This window comes from Hemiscyllium ocellatum, chromosome 25, assembly GCF_020745735.1.
Source record: "Hemiscyllium ocellatum isolate sHemOce1 chromosome 25, sHemOce1.pat.X.cur, whole genome shotgun sequence".
Classification (NCBI taxonomy): domain Eukaryota; kingdom Metazoa; phylum Chordata; class Chondrichthyes; order Orectolobiformes; family Hemiscylliidae; genus Hemiscyllium; species Hemiscyllium ocellatum.
Window position 1 is genome coordinate 34,835,488 of NC_083425.1, and position 26,754 is coordinate 34,862,241.

The 26,754-nt window shown below is 39.3% G+C and overlaps 1 protein-coding gene across 1 annotated transcript in view; it reads left to right on the forward strand.

Annotated features, from left to right (window-relative positions):
• Positions 1-24,209, forward strand: part of usp43a (ubiquitin specific peptidase 43a) — a 438,498-nt gene extending 414,289 nt beyond the window's left edge. The window contains exons 10-16 of the mRNA XM_060844205.1: positions 5,022-5,099; positions 6,800-6,929; positions 8,264-8,383; positions 9,596-9,824; positions 18,886-19,044; positions 20,162-20,320; positions 22,780-24,209. Of these exons, the coding sequence (XP_060700188.1) occupies positions 5,022-5,099; positions 6,800-6,929; positions 8,264-8,383; positions 9,596-9,824; positions 18,886-19,044; positions 20,162-20,320; positions 22,780-24,032 (2,128 nt within the window). The 3' untranslated portion in view covers positions 24,033-24,209. The remainder of the gene's footprint in view (positions 1-5,021; positions 5,100-6,799; positions 6,930-8,263; positions 8,384-9,595; positions 9,825-18,885; positions 19,045-20,161; positions 20,321-22,779) is intronic.
• The last annotated feature ends 2,545 nt before the right edge of the window (positions 24,210-26,754 follow it).

The following is a 26,754-nucleotide window of genomic DNA, read 5'->3' on the forward strand; positions in this document are numbered from 1 at the left end:
GATCCTAATCAGGTTCCAGTGAGTTTTAATAATGTGTATATTTAAGCATTAGATGAGAACATTATCAAAATTGGATAAGCCTCTCTTGTATTTAACAAATTAGCTTGCAGTTGTATAGAACCATATTGGAGATGTGAATATTGTCACTGATTTCAGTCTCATACTAGGAGTGTTCAAACATGCAGATACAACTGCCCCTTACAGATAGCTCCTACCTGTGTCTGTTCAGCAAGGGCACAGGAATGTGTCATTGTGGTACATTGTGTTTGGTTGATGCGCATATCTTGGTTGAATAGTTGACAGTGTTTGCCAACTTGACTTGAGTGTAATGCTTGCAACGGTGCATTTCTCTTGTTTTCCTCCATCAGCACCTCCAGCACACAGACTGAAAACCTGCTCTGTCTCATGTTGTACCATTCCTTGCAGTTTCCCAGGACATATTCACTTCTGGCATGATTCTCAGCACCAGTTATAACCAGAATGCACCTCCCATTTAGGTGTGCAGTCTAGCTTTAAATCATGATGGGAAGTCACTACATATTTTGTCATTTATTTGGTCATGGGGTGTGGGTGTTGCTGACTGGGCCAGGCTTTGTTACCCATCATTAATTGCCCTTGAGAAGGTGATGGTGAGCCAATATTGGCTCTTCTGCTGATGTAGAGAGCAAATCAATAATCAGAAAAAACAGACTCGTGCCTGGATTTTCAACAGTGTCCCTGCGTTCATGTATCACAATCGCTGTGTCTGATTTTGAGGATTATCTGATTTATTTCCAACTTGTATTTTATTTACTGTCCATTTTTAATAATGCTTGAGGTGGAGAGTTTAAATCGTTTGCTGCATGAATTAACGACTCCCCAGAGTTATTATCAAATGGCAGACATTTGAGAAATCAGTCAGGGAGCAAACCAAAAATCACAGTCATCTGAAAAGATAACAATCTATGAACTAAAAATTCACAAACGGAAAGAGCTGTACACTCAATTTAACAGAGGGACAGATAGCAGAGTAGATTTGTCAGCCTTCCCTGAAGCACTTTTATATTGCCAACCTTATGCTGCTGGCTGGACACAGCCACTCTGGTGATGTCATTATGATTGATCTCACTGCTGTAACACAGCATGTAAAGTCTAAGTTGTCTTAGACTTAACAACTTAATTAAATGTAAACACAAATGTAGTTACCCTGAATCGATGAAACTCAGTAAAATTCAACTTGGCCATTTAGATTTCCTTATTGTTCTCCCCACCACCCTCTAAATGATAGTGGTTGAGATTAGTGCAGGTATTTATTTTCATCCTTTATGAAGTCATTGTTCAAAGTATTTAATGTTCATTTTAGACACTTTGACTTTGAAGTGTCTTAATTCTCCATGTATATGTTACATCTCAGCTTGAAATTTCAATTTACAGTGCATCAAAATACACAGTATATTTATAATGTACTCAGTTCTGACTATAGATGTTGATCAGACTTTTATCTGCTGAAGGCAACCATGTAGTCATTATTACTTTCAAAGAGCATATTGTTTACATGTAGAATTCAAAGTTTCCAAAGAACCATTTAAGATGGTTGAAATGGCTTCCAGGAAGGGCGCAGTGAAATTCAAACCAGTTTAATTCATCCTTACCCATGCCATAGTTACTTCTAAGGTTAGATGTTTTTTAAACAAATCTTGAACAACCTACTTTCCACCACTTCCTGTACAATTGCAGCTGTAAGCACTCCCCAGAAGTTGTTGTTCTGCACTAAACTGGTGAGGCATAATGCGACACACCTTTCCTGATAGCTGAAAAGATCCAATTCTTGAGAGACAGCTTCTGTCAAAAGTGTTGCACACAGAGTTACCAAGTATCAATATCGGTCGCTGTTTTTGGTGTTGGCATCCTTTGCCAAAATGCTATAGCCACTGGTCAACATGGTGATGCATGGCGGGCCCCAGGAAATGTTGCCACTTTCCTGTGTATCCATTCGTAATTGCCAAGTGCAATACACTATGTTTAGGGCCTTCATGTCACATCTCACAAGCATCATCGAAGCAGAGCTTGGGAGGGTTTACTGGTCATCTAGCTTTGGCTACCTCACCACACAGAAGGTCATTGAGTTTCTGACTGTCATCCTGTGAATGTTCCCAGGATAATGAATGCACCTGTGTCTAAGGCGGGCAGCACGGTGGCTCAGTGGTTAGCACTGCTGCCTCAGAGTGCCAGGGACCTGGGTTTGATTCCATCCTCGGGCGACTGTCTGTGTGGAGTTTGCACATTCGCCCCATGTCTGCGTGGGTTTTCCCTGGGTGCACCGGTTTCCTCCCACAATCCAAATATGTGCAGGTTAGACACATTGGCCATGCTAAATTGCCCAGTGTGTGCAGGCTAGGTGGGTTAGCCATGGGAAATGCAGTGTCACAGGAATTGAATAGGGTGGGGGTGGGGAGGGATGGATGAGACGCTGTTCGGAGATTCAGCGTGGACTTGATGGGCTGAATGGCCTGCTTCCAAACTGTAGGGATTTTATGATTTTAATAAACATTGAATTAAACAGGTTGTAAAAAGCATTTGCACATTAAATTCTGTTTGAATTCCAAATGTGTAGGCAATCAGTAGTCACATTCTTGCTTTGACTACCCGGGTTTGTGTTTGCTTGTTCGTTATTGTTGCGTAACCTTAATGCTGAGCTTCAAATGTCACTCCTATTTTCCCACCAACACGATCTGCTCTTAGTTCTGCTGTAATACTTATCACTGCCATGTCTTATTGTATTTTTATTTGTTCGTGGGGTATGGTATCTCTCTGGCAAGGTCAGAATTCACTACCGAAACCTAATAGTCCTTCAGAAGGTGGTGAGCCATCAGAATGTTTTGAGTCAAGCTGGTGCAAAAAAGATGGGAAGTTGGGGGTTCAAGTGTCCCCCGCTATCCGAAAGTAGAGCATTCCCAGGAAACCTTTCGTAAGCCAAAAATGGTGTAAAGCAAAGACACCATTTATATATGGTTTATATGGGAAAAACAAAAGTCCGCTTTGGAATCACGAAAACAGGTACTTGTGTAAGGCTTTTATAAAAGTGAAGTGGCATAAAGCGAACATTTGAAAAACGGGGGATACCTGTATAGGACGAAAGTTGGAATATGGTACTTAGATACAGGATTGGCCATTGAAAGGGACTGAATGGCCTACTTCTGCTGCAAGGTTCTGTGTTTCTGTGTAATCATTGTCCTGTAGGCTAAGGAAATGTCTGCCCTTTAAAGCCAAAACCCCGGGTTTTAACATTTTGTTATGTAAGCAAATAACACATTCTCTTAAACACAAGTTGAAATTGCTGGGACAACTCAGCAGGTCTGTCAGCATCTGTTTTAAGCAAAGTTGACATTTCAAGTCCAGCGACCCTTCTTCAAAACACAGAAGAGTCTTTTTCTCCACTGATAGTGCCAGACCTGCTTAGTTGCCTCAGCAATTTATGTTTTTGTTTCTGAGTTCCAACATCCAGAGTTATAGAGTGCTTCAGCACGAAGAAAGGCCCTTTGGCCCAAATTGGTCCATTCCGACCAAAATGTCCAACAACACTAATGCCTTTTCCCTGCACTTGGCCCATATCCTTCTAAACCTTTCCTATCCCAATTTTGATCCAAACGCCTGTTAAATGTTGTTCGTGTATCAGCCTCAACCACTTCTGCTGGCAGCTCATTCCATAGGCGTACTACCCTCTGTGTAAAATAGTTGCTCCATCAGGTTCCCAGTTATTCTTTCCCTTCTAACCTTAAACTGATGCCCTCTAGTCCTTGACTCCCCAACCTTGGGAAAAAGACTGAGTGCATTCACCCTATCTATGCCTCTCATGATCTTATATACTTCTATAATATCCTTTTTTTTTTGTTTAACACATTCTCGTAGTTGTACACAATAGTTCTAAAAACACTGTTACGTACCCTCACCAACAGTGCCAACTTTCATAAGCCATTCATTCATTTGCAGGAAATACCAAAGCAATAAAGAAAATGATTCCTAGAAAAAAATGAGGTTACTTTTTAAAAATGAATTATGCATTAGAGAGACCACACAAACCTCAAATGCTTTTTTTGCCCAAACCTTCAATACCAGCTGCCCACAAATGGCAAAGTCTGCATTGGACTTATCAATGATCTCAGAGCCCATCAAAATGGATTGGAATCAAATCACTGGCGTTCCTAAGAGATTGCCTGAGTAGATAACATCTACAACACTCTACATTAATGTCTTAGTCCCGCACTTCTCATCCTGCCTTCGGAGACCTCAAAATCTGTTCCTGATTTTTCTTTTGGTCACTAGTCCAATCCTTCACCTAATCCTCAATCTCTAGTAATTCTGCCTCTGCAGTGCTCAGGGATGTTTCTTTCACATTAAGAGCACTGTTCATTTTTAATTGCAGTTTATATTGGTGAAGTAAAGCTGCTTAATATTATTGTTGTGTCAGCACCGAATTTGGAGCAAACATTCTCCCACCCTCATTCCAGAATCAGATAAAGTACAAAAATTGGATTGACAGTTTTACTTCATTAAGTTGGTGCAAGACGATGTCACAGCAGTGCTGCAGGAATGTAACAGCACTATAATGTGCACATAATTAAAATCCATAATTTTTTTAGATTAAATCAATTTTTGTTTCTTGGACTGTATCATTTAGACAGGACCAGTAATGAGTAGGTTTACAAGGTTCTAAAGCAAGCCAGCACTCAAACAATGTCAATTGAATAGACAGTTACTGTCTTGCGGGGAGGCAGCCTTAGTAAGTCTCAATCAGGATTCAGTAGATGTCCAAAGTAAGGCTGCTATCTCAAATGTTAAACAAGTATCACTCTTTCAATGTAATCACAGAGGACAATACCTTTTGACAGATTACTTTTCAGCACTGATGATGTGACAACTTTCATTTGCTGCTCCCTCCTAAGTTTGAATTAAGTAGGTGTGTGAAGAAAGTTCATCCTCAATGTAAGTGCCATGTATAAAAGTTGAGTTGAATTGTTCTAACATGCAGTTGTTATTTTTAGGGCATTGCGTTCCTGTGGCCTAGGTGGGCCCCCACATATAAAACTTGTCCTGGAATGGGATCAAAAGACAAAAGATAGGTGAGTCAATATATGTAGGAACCTGAACTGAATCAGTTTTCGGCTTTCATTAGTAAGAATATGTTGTGGAATTATGTTCAAATGTAAAATGAGCGTTGTGGCTTATGTCGAAAGTGAGTTTTCTGATGGATCTTATAAGTGAGAAAATATGAGAGAATGGAAACATCAGTGAACAAACTGGCATTGAAGATTCAAGTATGATGGTCAAGTTCCTTACACATAATAGAATTCAGAATTACAGAGTTCCAAACTAGTAGCCTCAACTATACTCAGGTCTCTCACACAGCTATCCACTTACCTCAAATGTCAGCAAACTCTTCAAAAAGCCTCATCTCCCACCATGCAGATTGCTCTGTTACAAGACTCAACAGGGTAAGATGAAACTCTCTTGTATTCTGGACCAGATCTCTCAGCCTCATACCCAGTTTGTAGTCAGATCAATGAAAGACTAAGATGAACAAGCAAATATGTGAATTAGGAGCAGAATTAGGCCGTTCAGCCCTCAAGCCCTATTAAGGTCATGGCTGATCTGATTATTTCACATTCTCACCAACTCCCAAAAACCTTTCACATCCTTGCTTATCAATAATGTATCTAACTTTATCTTAAGAATAGTCAAGATTGTATTTTCATTGCCTTTTGAGAAATGGAGATACAAATACTTTCAAACCTTTGTGAGGCAACAGTCCTTGTAAATTCTGTCTTAAACAGCAACATCTTATTTTTAAACAGTGACTTTAGTTTTAAACTCTGAAGAGAAACGTCCATCCTGTCTGCACTTCTCAGGAATGTTTATTACCATGGATATAAGCCTAATCTTTCTTTACAAGACAACCTATCCATTTCAGGCATTAGATTAGTAAAGCTTCTCTGAACTGCTTCTTGCCTAACATGGGGCAAGTTCACATTTTCCACATTATTTCTTCATCCGTGGGACAATGTGAAATGGCATTGATTCAATTCATTACCTGTAATATCCCACATCAGATAAAAACATAAGTGTAAAGACAGTAAAAAAACATGGGCAGCATGGTGGCTCAGTGGTTAGAACTGCTGCCGCATAGCACCAAGGTCCCAGGTTCAATCCCCTCCTCGCGTGACTGTCTGCGTGGAGTTTGCACATTGTGTGGATTTCCTCTGGGTGCTCCGCTTTCCTCCCACAGCACCAAAGATGTGCAGGTCAGGTGAATTGGCCCTGCTAAATTGCTTTGGGGAATCTAATCTAATCAGTGAATAAGTTGAGAGGCACTTTGTCAAATCAAATCAACTTCTATTGATCTACGATTACAAAAGTGCATAAGCAATATGCTCACATAGAGATTGGGCATCTCACCTGAAATGGAAGTCAAACTCGGCCAGTACATTCTCACCTCAGATAATGCAGGTCAGGAGCCCATTTTGGAGTTCTCAAAATTATAAAGGTTTAAGTTGTCGATTATGACCACAAATACAAGCTCAGAAGAGAGATGGTAACCATGTAATTCTATTTTAAATATTTCACAGAGAAGTTGGTTAATATGACATAAACTGACCAGGAAGATAATGATGTTGATTACGTCAACAATTACCAGTATTGTTTAGGATTAAGTGGCTGAATTGTAATGGTTTTCCAAAGCAGTGTATTCTGATGCACCATTTGCCAGATCAATAAGGCTTCAATAAAATGTGTAACTGCAATAGTGTATGTCTTTGCTTTACAGCTTGTTTGGAAATATTCAGGAAGAAGTTGTCCAGGATGGAGAGAGTGTTCGCATTCAACAACAGGCACATCAGCAGGCACACAGCTGTACATTGGCCGAGTGCTTTGAACTATACACCAAGGAGGAACAGGTAAAGAGGACAGTTGTACTGTCCAACAAATACAGGGCAGTACATCCATTACTGGTGAGAGACAGAATTCAGCTGCATCTTTTAAAATGATCAGTAGTGGCAATTAGCACATTTAACAGAGTAAGTAGCTCGAGGCGTTTCACAGGAGCTGTATCATAAGTGCTGTGCCACAGGTATCGTTGCTGGGTCCTCTCCTCTCTCCAGTTTATATTAAATAATTGGATGAAGGGATTGAAGGTATAGTAGCTATGTTTGCTGATGATACAAAGATAGATAGAAAAGTGAGTTGTGAAAAGGACATCAGAGCTTACAAAGAGATGTGGATAGGTTAAGACCTGACAAATAGAGTACAATTTGGGAAGATGGGAAATGGTCCACTTCGACAGAAGGAATAAAAAAGAAGCCATTTATTGAAATGGTGAGAGGTTGCAGAACTCTGAGATGCAGATCTCTCTGCATCTCCTCGCACATAAATCTCAGAAGTATGCAGGGCCAGCAAATAATCAGACTTTCTTTATTGTGAGGGAAATTGAATGCAAGAGTGTGGAGCTAATGCCTCAGTTATACAGGGCATTTATGAGACTATATCTAGAGCACTGTGTACTGTACTGATCATCATACTTATGGAAGCATGTTAATGTATTGGAGGCAGTTGGAATGAGTGAATTGTCTCATGGTGAAAGGCAAGTCAAGCCAAGCCTATATCCTTTAGAGTTCAGAAGAGTTAAAGGTGGCTTAACTGAGCCATCAAAGATCCTGAGGAAACTTGAACAGGTTGATTTTGAAAGGATATTTCCTCTTGTGGGAGAATCTATAGGTGGGGGTCAGAGTTGAAAAACAAGAGGCACCTATTTAAAACTGAGGTGAGGACACATCTTTTTTTCTTGAAGGGTTGTTAGACTTTGGAATTCCCTTCCTCAAAGGGCAATGGGTGCAGAAGCTATAAATATGGCAGAGGTCAATAGATTCTTGATTACCAAGCAGATTAAAAATTGTCAGGGATATGGAGGAGTGTAAAGTTGAGATTAAATTCAGATCAGCCATGATCTTACTGAATGACAGAGCAAGCTCAAAGGAGCAAATGACCTACGCTTGTTGCTTGTTCACATGCTCATGTGTTTGTATGTTCATATTGTACGCATTTGATAAGTAGCAAATTGTTGATAATAAATTATTGATTATAAACTTGTGGTGCCAGACAACATTATGTCTGTGCACTCAATTAGTGTGAATAGGGATCTAAATTAACATGAAATTTTATTTTCAGTTGAAAGTTATACCTTCAGCCTGACAAGAACTTTGAAGGTCAATGTGATACATTTGTTTCTCTACAGTTAGCCCCAGATGATGCATGGCGATGCCCTCATTGTAAAAATCTTCAGCAGGGGATGGTCAAGCTTAATCTATGGACGCTGCCTGACATTCTTATAATTCATCTAAAGCGATTCCGACAGGTATTTCAGCATGAAATTCTGCATAATTAATTTATTTAACAATTTTTGCTCCTTTGAGAATAGTTTGGTATAAACTGACTCTCTTTGGCAACTGCATAAAGTGTTTGTTATTGTGTGGTTATATTTATAGATAGGCTATTTCATACAGTTTCATTTTTAGGAATAGTGAGCTATAAACAATACATCAAAAAATACTGCAACAATATTCCTAATTCAGCCTACTTCAGTGCATAGCTAGGGCCTTGTCCTATCAATTACATTTCCCTGTATTGAGTTAAAACTTTGTTTTGTGATTGTAGCGATGTATCTTACAGTATTATGAAGTTCTTTTGTTGTTTTAGCAAAACTACCATTCATTTCATTTAAACTAGTTACAAACATTTACACACAGTCACACTTCAAACAGTTTTGTTTATAATAACAATTTTGTCTTTGCATTGGACATTTAATGGGTTTAAATTTAATGACAACTAATCAGTTGGGGAATTGAGATATATGGGAAAAAGGTAGGAAAGTGAAGTTGAGGATCATAGTCCAGCAATCGTCTTATTAAATTGCGAAGTAAACTTGATGGAAGACTGGCCTGCTCTGCTGCTATGTATTACGGTTTTACAGAACTGAAGTAAAGATCAAACATCAAGGTATCGACTTGAATTCTCTGTAAGTACTTATTTTTTTGGATTAGGAGAGAACGTGTTTCCTAACAGGGCCGTGGGTGTACCTATACCATGTGGACTGAATGAGATCCAAGAAGGCATTCACAAGGGCAACGAGAGAGAGGGAATTAATGTTTCCCTAGCCAGCAGTGTCCACATCTGTGAATGAATGTTAAACAGGTCATTGTTAATACTCTTGATGGAATTGGTCAGAGGTGTTTTTCTTTGGTGTCATAAGCATTTCACACACACAGAGAAAGTACAATTAATTACACACCCTGTACTGACATTTAAAGGGTTGAGGAGCTAGTAATGCAATTATTGTTTGTAGAGTTGCCGACACTTGTAATTCTGTTCACTTTGCAAGAGATTTAATTGGTCAGCCTCATGTGAATAGACTCTTTTCCTTTCACTCTGTGAATTGTAAGCACTGAAAGGATGATGAAAATCAGTAACCTGCATACAAAATTATGCTAATACCTAATTTTTCATTTTTAGGGATTTTAGCACATTACAGAAGCCATTGAAAGTTAATGTGTGACAATTAAATTTTCAGATGGGAGAGAGAAGAACTAAGCTCTCTACTCTGGTAAAATTCCCACTAAGTGGCCTCGATATGACACCTCATGTAGCAAAAAGAACTCAGAACACCAAGAATTTTTTATCCCACTGGTCACCATGGCGGAGACCACGTTTTCCTTCAGGAAGTAATCATGAAAACTACTTGTATGATTTGTATGCCGTGTGCAATCACCACGGGAGCATGCAAGGAGGTCACTATACAGGTAGGCCAGCAACCCCTCTGTACACTTATGACAGTCAATATTATTCCATTTACACACCTGTAAAGCATGTAATCTGATTGTTTATCTTTCCATATCATGTTAGTAATTCAGAACAATCTCAAAATCTTGTGTACTCGGCTAGTTTCTGAAATATGCAAGTGTATTTCAATGTTCAGCTCTCCTGACTTGTCAATTCTGAATTGCCTTAGCCTCAGTTAATCAGCAGTAACATTTTGTGACCTGGAGAGGACTAAGCTTCTGCATTCACTTCTATACTTGCAAGTCAGAATATCATTTAATTCACTGCAACATCTCTACAGAAGACCCATTGATAATGCCCAACAACAATGGGTACATTCCACCTTCTATATAACTTTGTCCTGTGCCACACTTCATTCGAATTTGCAGAAAAGCTCATTATTTTGCAATTAACATTTATATCATTCAGAATAGCCCACATTATAACTGTCCTCAATATGCATTCTAAACAAAAAGAACACATCTTAAGTATAATCACTAGTTTTATAGTGAGCAGTCATTACAAGAAGTCTTCACTATATAGACATTTGATTTCTTAGAATTGTTTGCACTTCTGGTGTCCCCCAATGTTTTATTATCATGTCGACACTGATAATACTTGAAACCACAACTGATTGTGTTACATTTAATTGGTCATGCTATAATTTCTATTAAAATAGCCATTGAGTTTGACTGTAATTACCGGTGTATTGGAGCAATAATTGCAGCAGTAAAACTCTGATCCCAAAATACAATTTCCTTATAATGTCTGCACAGATTGGCAACAGTGAGTCGATAAAGTAATTAATAATTAATTAAGTAACTGTACTGCATCAATTCACAATTTGATAGTAAATGCATTTTCAATCCATGGACCATAGTTTCTGCAGAATAGCCAGCAATTAATTACACGCTGTCAACTCCCCGAATAATATTGCTCATGATTTGTCAGAAAGTTTGTGAGAAAGCAGCATTAGGCTGAGAAGGATTAACCGAAGCACTCGTTAATCTGTATTTGAAGCAGTCCTCGAACTGTAGAACACTGCAGAAAGAGCCTGGGAGCTACCAGTAAATGGAATGGGATCACATAATCCAGTAGGAAGGCCATGATTCTCAAGTTCCCACCACACTGGAGGGAGATACAAGGAGCACAGGGGTTGATTCACAGATGGTGAAAATGTGTTGTTGGTTAAAGCACAGCAGGTCAGGCAGCATCCAAGGAACAGGAAATTCGACGTTTCGGGCCACAGCCCTTCATCAGATGGATCAAGGGATTGCAGATATTCGAAAGAGTAGCTTCAGCGTCACTAGGATAACTCTGGAATTGGAGAGTACTGGCTCTCAGTGGAAGGGGATTGTGAGCAGTGTGGGAACCTGAACATCTGGGAATGATATGAAAAGTTCTGGGCAGTAATCCAGAAATCCATTAGGATTGAAAAAGGGGTTTGTGACCAGTGTGGTGTTCTTTTTTTTTAAGAGGGTACATTCTGCAACTTGATATTATTGACAGAACAGTGTCGAGCTGTCTTATGAAATGGAACCAATGAGAAGGGACCTAAATCTTATTGGATTTTTCAAGGTCTAACCCAGTTCTTTTCCCTCATTTTTTTATTATTGCCAAACTGTGTACAAAAAAGTAACTAATAAATTAGTTCAAGCTTCAAAGTTTTATTTACATTTTCTGGTCCACTGATTAAAATATGTTTACACTGTGAAGTACTTTGAACAAGCAATTTATTTATTATTGTGTGAATGTACTGTTTACAATTTCTATTACTTTTCCACAATATATTGTACTCTAAACACAAATGAAATGTTCGGTAAAATATTTTTATGAGTGTAACTAAAACAGTAAAATGCAACAGTAAAATGGTTTTTGTCTTTTAGCTGATGGAATACAGGTCATGTTAATACAAAATAATATTTTTTGTATGTTTTGTTGGTTTGATATTGATAAAGAACAAAGAAAATTTACAACCCAGGAACAGACCCTTTGGCCCTCCAAGCCTGAGCCGATCCAAATCCACTGTCTAAACCTATCACCCAATTCCTAAGCATCTGTAACCCTCTATTCCCCACCTACTCATGCATCTGTCCAGATGCACTTTAAATGAATCTACTGTGCCTGCCTCTACTACTCTGCTGGAAACGCGTTCCAGGCACCTACCACCCTCTGTGTAAAGTACTTGCATTGTCTATCCCCCTTAAATTTTTCACCTCTCACTTTGAACACATAACCTCTTGTTATTGAATCCCTCACACTGGGAAAAAGCTTATCTCAAACTACCCTGTCTATACCCTTCATGATTTTGTAGACCTCACTCAGGTCCCCCCTCAATCTCCTTTTTTCTAATGAAAGCAATCCTAACCTACTCAACCTGTCTTCATAGCTAGCACCTTCCATACCAGGCAACATCCTCATAAACCTTCTCTGCACCCTCTCCAAAGCATCCACATCCTTTTGGTAATGTGGCAACCAGAACTGTACACGGTATTCTAAATGCGGCCGAACCAATGTCTTGTACAATTTTAACTTGACCTGCCAGCTCTAATACTCAATACCCCGTCCGATGAAGGCAAGCAAACCATATGCCTTCTTGACTACTCTATTCACCTGTGCTGCCACCTTCAGGGTACAATGGACCTGAACTCCCAGATCTCTCTGCTCATCCACTCTTCCCAAGGCTCTTCCGTTTACAGTATATTGTTGCTGATAGTGTTGGGCTGATCACAACGAAAAGATCCCAAGTCTGTAAAAAGGTCTCCTGTGGTGTAGTGGTAGCATCCATGCCCCTAGACCGTGAGGCTGGGTTCAAGACCCACCTGCAGCATGATTTGTATTAACATCTCTGAACGGTTGATTAGAAAAATAGGTTATAGGAAATTTTAATGGGAATTGCTGACTAAATTGTAAGGAAAGCAAAGTCGCAAAATGAGCTTGCAACAATGTAATTTATCAGCATACACATGAAACATATCTTTACTTATTCTATTCATCCGTTAAAAATAGTGCCTTAAATACTGAAGGAGGTATAATATTTCAGCTAAAGGCTACCCCTTTACAAGATAAATCTTCACAAAATGTTTTTAATATCTGCTCCATTACAGATCAAATTTCATCATTATGGTTTCCAACTGATCATTTTATGTTAGGACCTCTTTCTTTTGAATGGAGTGATCAATAAATTGACCTGTTGTTTCACAAAATTTGACAGAGTTACCCCCTCCTTCTAAGAAAATGCTTTTTTGTTTTCAGATTATTTAGATTTATTATATGTTAAAATGTCCTCAATTAATACAAAAATGTTGCACATATTACTTATTGAAGTTTGCATTTCTGGTTCTATAATCTGTTTGTCCTCCCCTGTTTTAACTTTGCTTGGTAGCATTGTGGCTCAGTGATTAACACTGCTGCCTTACTGCACCAGAGGCCTGGGTTTGATTCCACTCTTGGGCAACTATCTGTGTGGGGTTTGCATATTCTCCCTGTGCCTGCACGGGTTTCCTCTGTGTACTCCAATTTCCCCCACACAGTCCAAAGATGCACAGGTTAGGTCCATAGTATCCAGGGATGTGTAGGCAAGTTGGATTAGACATTGGAAATACAGGTTTGTAGGCAGATAGGTCTAGGTGCGATGTTCTTCAGAGGGGACGTTATGAACTTGATGGGCCGAATGGTCTGCTTCCACACTATAGGGATTCTATGATTCATGTGAAGTTATTAAAATAAACGTTTGTACTATTTTGCTTTCCATGTAAAGTAGATTTTTTTTTCAAAGTGGTTGTTTGATTTCTCTGATTTATTTAGCTCAAAACAGTGAAACGACAGGCAGTTTCAATTAGTTCCGCTCCTTTTCCTTTTACCAGTTGTTCACAGGAGAATGAGAACAGTTGTGATTGTACATTAATGACGTTGTAGAAATGTCACTGGACGTGAATTAGGGAATTAGTCTGTACAGTGATGTGTGATAGGCACTGACCTTGTATCTCTGGACTCTGAACTAGCATCAGTGTCAGGTAATAACGCTTGCCCCCTCTTGCACCTGGAGAATCCCATTTAAGGTGGTATGCGATGGGTGAATCAGAAATCCAGTTATTGACGTGTTGTGTTCATCAAGTCACAGCACAGAATCATTTTGTCCAAAATATGATAAATATAGAGAAAATTGAACATGAGGAATTCACAATACACATACAAGGCTGAAAAGCAGCATTGTTATATATCCGATTTTCCATTTAAGTATGGGTTTTTTTACAAGATGATGTCTGGATCCCTTTTTACTTCAGCTAAGTCAGATGATTTGAGTGTATAGTATATGGTAGCATAATCTGTTACTTAAGCACCCTAAACATGATCACAACCAAATTGAAATATTAAATGAAAATCAATCAAAGCACAAAATTGAAGGTGCTTGAACTTTTCGTAAAATATTAAAACTTCGCAAAATCATGTTGAACTATTGTTAGGGTTATAATAGAAACAGGAAATTACCAGATCCTGTTGTTTACTTGTTGCCCTACTCAACCTACACCCCAATGAACCACACCTCTTCATAAATGTTTTTTTAAATCTGCATAACACATTGCGGCATTGTATTTGCTTGTTTTCATTAGCTCTCAACTGGATTGTTTTAACTGCATTTTGTAGCAGTTAACAATCAGGGAACAATCATTAGTTGGGTACAGTGGTGATGTGATTTTTGACTCATACACAGGAGAAACAAATAACACAATTAATAATAACTTCTTTCCTTGTGGGTTCAATTAGTTGGATGGGTTGTTTATAATGCAGAGCAATGTATGGGTTCAATTCCCGCACTGACTGAATTTACCAATATGAGAATCTTCACATTTTGGATATGAAACCACACCTGCACTTGTACTATGCCTGGACTCAATGTCCTCAGCAGAAAGAGAATGTATAACCAGTCTGTATTTCCAGGGCCATTTTGGCAGAATGTGGGTATTGCTGGCAGTACCAACATTTATTGACCATTACTACTTGCCCTTGAGAAGGTGATGATGAACTGCCTCCTTGAACTGCTGCAGTAGGTACATCTAGACTGCTGTTAGGGATGTACCTCCATGTTTAGATGTCCAAACCACTTCTGTCAACTACTTAGCGAAGTTAGTGTCTAAATGGATATGGAGTAGATGGGTGATGGAATAGGTTTGCATATGGCTGACCAGGTAGGATGCCAGGCAAGTGGTTAGGGTGGGGACAAATAAGTGAATGAGGTGGTAGAGTGCCAATCAGGGGAGACGAGGCCTACCAGTATTATCACTGGACTGTTAATCCAGGGACCTAGGCAATGTTCTGGGGTCCTGGCTTCAAAACCCACCATAGCAGATGGTGGAATTTGAATTCAATAAATATCTGGAATTAAGAATCTAATGACTAATGTAAATCCACTGCCAATTGTTGTAAAAACCCAACTGGTTCACTAACGTCCTTTAAGGAAGGAAGTCTGCCATCCTTACCTGGTCTGGCCTACATGTGACTCCAGACCCACAACAGTGTGGTTGACTCTCAACTGCCCTCTGGGCAATTAGGGGTAGGCAATAAATGCTGCCTAGCCAGCGATGTCCTCATCCTGTTACAGAATAACGTAAAAAAAGGTGAGCAGTACATCCCAGAAATAATTGTAGATCAAGAGGTGAAAGGAAGGGAGGAACTTACAAAATTACAATCATCAGAGAATAGGCACTGAGAAAATTATTAGAAATAACGGCTGACAAGTTCCCGAGTCAAGATGAACTCCATGCTCAGATCTTAAAAGAAGTGGCTGCTGAAATAGATAAAGGGTTGGTTACAAATTTCTAAAATTACTGAGATTAGATTCTGGAATGGTCCTATCAGCTTGGAAAATAGCCAAAGTAAATTGTGTATTTTAGAAAGGAGAGGGACAAAAGCAGGAAATTACAGGCAGTTCAGCTGTCATAAGTAACATGCTGAAATCTATTATTAGAGAGGCCTTAGTAGGAATGATTGATTATCTAACAGTGTAAGCATAAATGGTTCGTTTTGAATTGGCAACCAAAATTGGTGGTACAGTGGACAGTGAAGAAGGTCATTTAAGACTACAAAGGGATCTTGATCAATTGGGCCAATGAGCTAATGAGTGGCAGAGTGTCGAATTTAGAATGTATTATACTTTAGTAAAACAAACAAGAGCAGGACTTATACAGTCAATATTAAGACCCTGAGTAGTGCAGTCAAGAGATTGAGAAGTTCAGATGCGTGGTTCGTTGAAAGTTGCATCACAGGGAGACAAGGTGATGAAGACAGCATTTAGCACGCTTGCCTTCATTGCTCAGATCTTTGAGTAAAGGAGTTGGGACATATATTGGGGTTGTACGATGTTAATGATACTACTTTTAGGGTACGGTGTACAATACTGGTTGCCCTGCTATAGGAAGGATATTATTAAATTGGAAGGACTTCAGAAAAGATTTACAAGGAAGTTACCAGGACAGGTGGGTTTGAGCTATAAGGAGAGGCTGAATAGGCTGGAGGCAGAAGGTTGAACGGTAACCTTTATAGATGTTTATAAAATCATGAGGGCATAGATAAGAAGAGGAGCAAAGTTCTTTTCCCTAGAGTAGAGGAGTTCAAAATTAGAGGGTGTATTTTTAAGGTGAGAGGAGAAAGATTTAAAGAGACTGGGGGCACCTTTTCTCACACAGAGGGTGGTTCGGATGTGGAATGAACTGCCAGAGGAAGCGGTAGTTGCAGCTATAATTACAAAATTTAAAAGATATTTGGACAGGTGCATGAACAGGAAAAGCTTAGATGGATATGGGCCAAACACAGGCAGTTGGGACTAGTTTAGTCTGGGAAACATGGTCAGTGTGGACGAGTTGGATGGAAGGCTCTGTGTTTGTGCTGGATGATTCCGTGACTCTAAGATATAACCAGTGGGGTGAAAAAAAATCAGTTAATTATAATCTGGATTAATGACCGGATGAAGGCATGGCTATTCAGTTTGTAAATTTGCTATTGACACAAGAGAGATAGGAGAGTACTTTGTGAAGGGGACATAAGGAGATGCAAAGAGATATAAATAGATCAAAGAGATATAAATACATCAAGTGAGTGGGCCAGAAGAGGCAGATGGAGTAAAATGTAGCTAAATGTAAACTTGCCCACTTTGACAGAAGAACAGGTAAGCAGTGTTTTGTCTAAATGGAGACAAAATACTGAACTCTGTGGTCCAGAGCAGGATAGTTCTAGATTCTCTGGTACTGAAGCACAAGAAATTAGTTTGCAGCTGCAGCACCTGATTAGGAAAGCAAATGGAATTTTATTATTTGCAAGGGAAATACAGTAAAAAAAAAGTTGATACAGTTGGACAGGATATTGATGAAAATAGAATAAGGAGCAGGTCAGTTGGCCTTTCAAGGCTGTTCCACTGTTCAGTAAAATATCAGCTGATCAGTGTGTGGTTTCAGCACACTTTCCACTTCTGTCTGCACCGTGTCATCCTTGCCTCCCTGTCTATCAAAAATCTACCTAATCAACCTTGAATAAATTTAACACCCAGCTTTCACTCTCTTCAAGAAAAGAGAATTTCATGGAGTGACAATATGCTGAAAGAAGAAACATTCTCCTCCTCTCTCGAAAAAAGGAGGCCTCTTCTTGAACTGTGTCCTGTAATTTTAGTTTTTCCCACAAAAGAAACAGTCCTTCTGATATCTGCCCTACCCAGTCTCTTCGGGATCTTGTTTATTTCAATCAGACAAAATCTCATCCTTGTAACTTCCAACGGATTAAGGCCACTCATATTCACCCTTTCTTAAGAAAAGCCTTTCAGCTCAGGAGCAAATCATGATGTGACCACATCTGTATACATTTTTGGTCTCCTTATTTAAGAAAGAGTGTAATTACATTAGAATCAGTTCAGAGAAATTTCACTCAATCAGTTCCTGGAATGAAGGGCAGACTCACAAATAGCAAGCAGACAGAATAAATCTTTACCCTTTGCACGTTACGAAGACTGAGAGTTGATCTTATTAAAACATATTGATGGGCCATAACAGAGAGATTGCTGCCAGAACAATACCCCTTGGTGAAAGAGACTAGAGACTAGAAGAGACTAGAGGATACACAGTTTAAAAATAAGGGTCTTCTATCCATTACAATGAGGTTACAAGAATGCTTTTCTCTTATAAGATGTTTAATCTGTGGAATTCTATTCTCTAGAGAATGGTGGAGGCCGGACCATTGAATAGGTTTAAGGCTGAGTACTGTACCTAGGGTAAAGATTCATTCTGTCTGCTTAAATTCTTGACTATCAAGGATGTGGAAGAATATAGTGAGTAGACAGGACAGTTGAGGCCACCATCAGACCTGCCATGATTTTAAAAAGTGACAGAGCTATTTTTACTGTATTGTTATAAAAGTTCAAATGATTCACTAATGTCCATGAAGTACTATATTTTCTACCTTAGCTGGATTGGACTTTGAAACTACATCAATGGGCTTGACTCTCAACTGAGCTCTGAAATAGCCTAGTCAGTCACTTATTGGTGGCTTTCCACCTCCTTCCAGAGGGCAAATATGGATGGGTTGTGACACCTACATCCCATGACTGTAGTTTTAAAACAAAAGGTCCAAGCTGGAATCAATCCCACAAGTTTGGAATTGACTCAGAAAACAGGATGGGTTCAGGTGACCTTAAGAGTGGTACCCCTCCTCCCAAGAGGACATTATTTTGTTTCATACATTAGGAAATAGCAAGCACTCCAAATGCATTCTAAAAGATATATTTGCATAGCTGCTACAAAAGATTTAATGTTATTTTATGAAATATGCTAAATATTTATGTCCTTAAGCCCAACCTGTGTCATTCTTCTATCAACGTAACAGGGTCTCAGACGTAAATGCCTTTACTTTCAAGATATGGCTCATAGAAGTCAACTAGTTTTGAATGAATGGGTTGTATCAATGAGTCTATAGTGTACTTGTGGAAGTTAATGGAGAAGTGCTGAAAACTGCAGCTCTTTTATTCTGGTTGATTGATTTTACTTTTTGTTTTATCAGCGTACTGCAGAAACTCGGTGGATGGGCAGTGGTATGATTATGATGACAGTAATGCAGAGCTGATTCCAGAAGAAGAGGTTTGTACTCGTGGCGCCTACATACTCTTTTACCAAAAAAGGAACACCATTCCCCCTTGGTCAGCCAACAGTTCCGTGGCAGGTATGTGGAACGTAGCAGCTGCAGTTCGTTGCCATAATAGTGTGTGATTCACTTGTCAGCCTTATAGGTCCTACATATTTCAATAAGGTGACCGTACAAAGGTTGAGCAGACTTGACAGGGTAGATGCTGATAGGATGCTTCCTCTTAAAGCAGAATTGAAATCTAGGGAGTGTGGTTTCAAAACAAGGGATGTCCAATATAAGACACAGTTGAGGAAGACATTTTCTTCTCTGAGAGTCATTCAAAAAGCAATAGAGACGGGGTCATTGAATATATTCAAAGCTAAGTTGAATTTTTAATCCACACGTAGTCATGGGTACCAGGAGGGAAGCAGAGAAGGACAGTTAAAGGCCCTGGCTCTGAAACCCCACAAAATGCCAGCAACAATCCCCACTAACTCCCCTGATGTGGCTTCCTGCCTCATGTTCCTGCTCCTGCCTGCTAGAAATTGTGTCAATTTGGCCAGCTGTTGTGTGAAGACCTGCAACATTTTATTTAAACAGGCGTCTGCCATTAAGACCCTATGGATGTTTGGGCCTCTGATCTGACTGAATCCTTTAACCTCTTGCCCACTTCTCCCTCCTCCCTGGGGCTGTAGAGTTTGTTGCAGCTTTCTGATGATGTGTTACCTGATGAGAGTGGCTTGTTCAGTACACCTTTGAATGTAACATGAATAATATTCTGGTAGATTTAACATTTTTTAAAAAAATCAGTCATGCAAATAGAAACTGAATGGGACTTCAGCCTTGGCCTTTATCCAAGTTGGTACTACTGGAACCGGGAGGTCATGTCAGAAAACCAAGTGAAAAGTTTGATGATACATATAAAAAGTTTAATTTCTCACAGCCGCAACAACTAATTTTTTAAAAAATAAATTTCAACAAAAGTGTCCCATGGAGTTTAAGGAAAGAAAACACTAATAAAAATGCACTTGGTACCTGATGATGGCCTGCAACTGAGTTAATTGTTCAGTTCAGACAACATGAGCACTGGCTTTTGTGATCCCCTCAGTGATCTTGTATGGCAGCAGATGTGAAATACTGTAAGACTGTAACAGTCGATTATAATCCAATAAAGTGTGCATTTTATGGGTTTCTTTGTTTTTTTTTGTTGCAGGATCCACAAGCTCGTCTGTCTCTGATCATTGGCTTAACCGGCTCACCGGAGATAGTAAACGAGGGAGCTTGGTATCCCGTGCATCCACTAACTGTACATCCCTCCCTTCGTCTCCTGACTCTCCCGTCTTCCCAGATAATCCAATAAAGGATAAAAATGGTACAGGTTATTTTAAAAAAACTTTTGAGCATAACTAGTTTCTTAAGAGTTTATGTATTTAGACCTGATTAACACCATGAGAAATAGGTTCTGGTTAATTTGAAATGATCTGAAAGCCACTGTGTACAGGGAGGAACACAGCTGCTGAATGTCTGGTTTCCACACCTGTTTATTTGCTGATCTGTTTTGTTTAGTCCCTAGCAAAGCTTTACAATACTGCATTGTGTCTCGATGTTTTCTAATCAGCCTGTTAATACATATCTCCAGATCAAGTAAGACTTGAAGCTAACCCTCCTGGTTCAGAGCTTGTACCACAAGAACCGTCATTGCATTGGGTCTGAATTATAACACACAGTGAATTTTTATTATGAACATTTAAATCTGCTTTCAAATGACACTTATGGCAACACCGCCTCTTTTCTATCACTGAGAACTTTTGATGCACTAAATGCAAAATTAAACTGCAATTTTGCCTCAAACTGTGTAAAGTGAGATTGTGCTTGTGGAATTTCTTCAAAGTTCTGATCACCTCAAAAGATGCAAATCCCAATACAGTTTTGACCAAACGAATTGAGCAAAAGTCCTATTGCTAGATTATTTAATCGTTTCATATAACAAGGGCACCAAGTTGCCATTGAAGGTTGATTATGACCCAGTGGTTAGATTTTTCCCTCCCTCACTGGCCATTGTAAAGGTAGGGGGAGGGGGGCTTATTTCGTTCAACAGCAGCATACTCTGTGCTTACCTGTCTGTGCATGCCTCCATTGCAGTGACACCACAGGCAGGGGTATCTGGGTCAGTGGCTTGCCTGACATTGGGCCAGTTAAGACCCTTAAATGGGCAATTAGTTTTCACTTAAAGACTTCACTCCACTGCTGCCAGGATTTAACCAGCAGCAGGCTTGATCCAGTGACCCAGCCAGCAGGTTTCACTGTGCAGGCCATTGTCCTACTGGCCCTTCCTTAACAGAGCTATTGATGGTTCCCCAAGGTTTTAATTCACCCAAAAGGCCCCTTCACATTATCCTTGCAAACCCCAGCCTCCACCTTCTTCACTTGATACCCAGCAAGACCCCTAAACACAGGTCCATCAGGTACTGATCCAATGCCACACACTTTTATCCTGAAATGCTAGACAGCTGTTAACTTCTCTAGAGCTGGCAGACCTCTGAGGTGGAACTTCCTCGTCCTTGGAAGACAAATTATCTCCTTCAGCCTACTAATAAGGACAGCAGTACCTCCAGCACCTGTCACCACCTCCAACAATCCTCCACCTCCTGTAAGTCAGTGCATGGCATACTTTTTAACCCTGTGGATATCTAAGTTGATGCGACTGCTCATTCTGTTTAAAGTACAAATGACTGAAGCATATGGTCAGAGGTTTGACAATAGCTATGCGAGATAAAAATGGGAAAACACAAAAAAGAAGTGCAAACATTATGTGATCTAGGATAATACAAATAAGGTTTTCTGCATTTCCTTTCCCCTATATGTTAACAGAATCTGGGGGAAGATTTGCCATTGCCATTTGCTGTAACTGAGTTAATAACTGAGTTAATAACTCAGTAATATGGCGGTTTTAAAGACGTGAATTCCTGAACCAATGTTATTGGAGATCAGTGCCTCAGAGGTCACTGTTTTCCTCCTTGAGACTGTGATTTTCACTTAGCCATAGGAGGTGTGCTTGGGTTTTTTTATTCATTCACAGCTTGTGGGTGTCACTGGCTAGGCCAGTATTTATTACCCATCCCAGAGGTCAGTTAAGAGGCAACCACATTGCTGTGGGTCTGGAGACACATGTAGGCCAGATCAGATAAAGACAGCATATCTTTCCCTAAAGGATATTAGTGAACCAGATGGATTTTTCCAACACTTGACAAAGGAGTCATGGTTATCATTAGACCTTTAATTCCAGATTTTTTAAATTCAACATACACCATCTGACGTGGTGGGATCCAAACCCAGAATTTAAGTTGGTTGGCTCAAGTAGTTGGAAACATTTTTGATGGGCTAAATTTGAAACAGTTAAACTGCAATGCATACTGAAACTAAGCAAGGTTGTGCCTATTAAATCTTTTCAAAGCTTTGTTTGCTTCAAAAATGCAAATCAAAAATTCAGTTTTGATCAAACATAACAATTCATTGACTAGATGATGCAGAACAATGCCAACAGCATGGGTTCGATCTCTATATCAGAAGTGCTTGTTCATGGAGTTCTGCATTCTCACCTTACCCCATACTTGCAGAGCTGCTTCTCATGAGCTGTGCACAATCAATTGTCTCTGTCTCGAATGAAGAGAGATGCCTATAGACCTTGTGGACCATGGCTCCATACCATTTTGTATTAGTAGATAAATAGTAGATTAACCTATTAGATTTTAATGGCACTCAATTGAAGAAAGAATGTTATTAAAAATGCTGCATAATATTCTGTAACTGAATTTCTGTTCATTTTCCTAGGTGGCTTTGAAATACGACCATTTGTGCGTGGTATTCAAGGACGAAGTATTAGTATGAAAGGGTCATCTGCTTCATCTGTACCTAAAGAGACAGCTGGAAAAAATGCAGCATTACGTTGGTCGCTGGGTGCTAAAGACAGACCACAATCAATCCCTGGTGCACTGGTTGAATATTTGGAGTCTGGTCGTAGACCCAAGTGCACAAAAGAGTCCATTGTACCAATAATGACAGGCAGCACAGACCCTGACTCTCTGCCACCAACAGATAAATCAAAGCAGTCAAATTCAGATTGCCATGCTGACTGTAAAAAACAGACAGGGAAAGGTTCAACTGGAAACCAAAGCATGGCTTTTACGGGAAACAGGATTGGGGATGCAAGTGTTGAGAGAATGTATGATTCTTTAAACAGTCTCCGTACTACCCATCATAAAGAGAATTCTGTAGACGAAAAGTCAAATACATTGAAGAAAAATGGAAAGCAAAGAGGAAGCGGAGGTACTTTTCAGAGAAAATCATCTAAAACAGCAACGGACAAATCAGAAGTTGTACTCATAAAAGCAGAAGAACCCATACATCAAAGAGATGACAGAACATGTACTAATACTGGTGGACTGAGTATTGGCTCAATGAGCAGCTTGGCTCTAAGTGACACTTTGAAGAGAAAGAAAGGACACCATGGTAGCAAAAAGCTTGAAAAGTCACTCTCCTTGAGGAGCAGTGATCTTGAACCAATGTCATCACCAAATCTTCGAGAAGCAGATAAAGGTAGCAAAGCAGAAGAAACAAAAGTCAATGAAAGAAAGTTTGCATTTCTGAGGACAAATTTTTTGAAGAAGGACTCTAAAAGGCAAAGTGAATTGGAGAAATCTTGGGCTGCTAAAAATGTCAATATGCCGTCAAGTATATCTCTCTCCAATGGGGCTTTGAATGGTAAGCACAAAGAGGAGTCTTTAAGTGAGAGCAGGGAACAACTTGGAGTGAACAGAACCAAAAGCTGTGCCAAAAACAGGCAGGAATTAAATAATGGCAGGATTAATATATCAGGGGAAGAGATTAGACGATCACAGAGTTCATCCAACATAATGATCAAGGAGGAATTGACTTTGAAGAGATCAAGTTCACTTCAGAAGACTGGACCAAACTCTCAACAGGCTCGAAGCATAAATGTAGAAAAATATGGTACATTGCAGAGGATGAAATACAGCACTTCCTCTCTTGGAAGGAAAAAACCTGTGCCTGAATCAAGTTTTTAAAGGTATTACAACTGTAGATGGATTGGACACAATGAAGTAATTGTAGTTTTATAATTAGGTGCACTATTTTTTCTGTTAACTGTTTTGCATTCTTCAATGAATAGCCAATATTTGTAAATAATGTTTGAAATTTTACAGATATCTAAGGACAAACATCAGATATATAGATTTGCTATCTTTGTGAGCTCATAATTTTTTCTTTTAAAAATAATTGGCTCATTTTAATTGGTATGCAATAAGATTTTAAAGTGAGTGAACTCCTAAAATATTCAAAAATCTATATCCATCTCATATTACTGAATTTTAATCACTGCTTTGTTATAAAAGATACTTTTGTAAAACAAAAATTTGAATTTGTAATGTCTTCATGTTTTAATGGTGTAACCAAAAATGTTCATAGTTACAGGAGACATTGTACAGTTTTATGGCTGCTTAAAATCAAATGTCAGCTGTCAACATTTGTTCTGTACTGAATGATCATTTATGTAAGGAAACATGGCACAAACTTTCATAATGATTAAAAACACTTTTGGATATATTCCATACCAGAATGCATTTTTGTTCAGAAATTGAAGCCAACCAGCTTAAGTGCTCAGGACAGCTTTTTTTTGTTCTCTCCAGTTTCCCATTTTTTTTAGATTAGATCTAAAATCGATTAGATTAGATTACTTACAGCGTGGAAACAGGCCCTTCGGCCCAACAAGTCCACACCGACCCGCAACCCACCCATACCCCTACATTTACCCCTTACCTAACACAACGGGCAATTTAGCATGGCCAATTCACCTGACCCGCACATCTTTGGACTGTGGGAGGAAACCAGAGCACCCGGAGGAAACCCACGCAGACATGGGGAGAACGTGCAGACTCCACACAGTCAGTCGCCTGAGTCGGGAATTGAACCCAGATCTCAGGCGCTGTGAGGCGGCAGTGCTAACCACTGTGCCACCATGCCGCCCACGGTGAAGCTCATGGCTAACTAAATGAGCAACAGTTCCATGAAGCAAGACTATCTCCTGATTTCTTTTTCCAGTTTAAGTTGGGGCCACATAATTCATAACCTGCCATCGTGACATGATCTTTGCAGTTTAAGAAGGACAGATTTTCTAAACTTTAATAAAGTGATTACATGGTGATTCAGTAGCTGGTGATTCAGTCTGCTGCCTCCTTGGTTCCATATGGGATATTTGAATCATCAGGGATTTCAGAATTCCCAATGTTAACTCGAAAGGGATGTAAATGCTGCTTAGATTTTGCTCAAGAGTAGAGTGGTGCTGGAACGCACAGCAGGTCAGGCAGCATCCGAGGAGCAAGTAAAATCAACGTTTTGTTTCAACCAAAAGCCCTTCATCATGAATCCTGCTCCTTGGATGCTGCCTAATGTGCTGTGCTTTTCCAGCACCATTCTAATCTTGACTCTAATCTCCAGCATTAGCAGTACCCACTTCTGCCCCATTTAGATTTTGCTGCTGAACCCAGTCATCAATGGTAGGAGACACTCTTTGGCTTTGAAAATTATATTACGTTTTGTCATTGAAGAGTGCCAGTGACATGAATAGCAACAATGCATCCTTCAGCAGCTCTTTGTGATTTGACATGTAAAAGCATGATCAATGTTGAATGGTTCAAGTCCATGATACAGCCCTGTTAATCTTAACAAGCCTGGAATAATGAGCAAGAAAATGCATTTGAAACCAATATATCCAGCACCGTTTTCACCTCCAGGACAGATAATTGAACAAGGAAGGTATAGAACATACAGCAAATCACCTAAAGTCGAATTATTAGAAAAAAATTGAATAAGGTAAACTAATTAGAAATAAAGTTAAAGTGAACATAAAATAATAAAAAGACAGAAGGAAGTGTTTTAGTGCATTATACCAATGCCAAAATCTATGAAACATTTAACCAGTTGATCTAGTACGCTGAATTAGTTAGAACTTTTTAATTTTACTTATTATCAAACAGAACATCAACACTGGAACTCTTCCTGCCATTATACTGATCCACCGAATTGAATATTGTACTCAAACATTAATTATTGATGTATTTAAAAGGCACACAAGACCAGGAAGTTCCAACCAATTCAATTAATAAATAGAAAATTACAGCTGCAAGCTAATTTCCTGTGTCGGTGATTTGCCCATTTGCAGATGCTGACAGCATTATGCAGTCATTTTGTGAGGTTCAGTTTTAAAGGTGAGTTGATATGTGGAAAATGTTTCCGGTGAAGCAAAGGCTAAAGATAAATCTTAATTCCCCGATTGGTGGTGATTGACTTTAAATACATGGGTTCTCATCAAATCTAATCAGAGAGACATCTGATGTAAGCTGCATATATGATTGTAGATACTTAATGTCAATAACTCCCAAAAGGCTTTTTTGAATTTTTGACAAATGTGGAAAATAACTTCAACCATCTGTTCATACTGCTTGAATCTCAGTCCAAGGATACATTTGATGGAAAAACAGCAAATAATCTTGGAAGGTATTTTTGAGTTTTTACACTTTCTGCATCTTCTCCCATTCAGACAGATGCAGCATGGTAGGGGTCATTGCTGGTGATGGGATTGAACAGGTTAATACTGAAGATTGCCATAAGCATCACCCTCAACCATGATATCCTGTGAAACTGTAGGCAGAACAACTAAGGATCTCAAAGAAGAAATATCTCTCGCCTAGCCCTGCTCAAGGTCTCGGTAACAATGTTGGTCATAGGAAT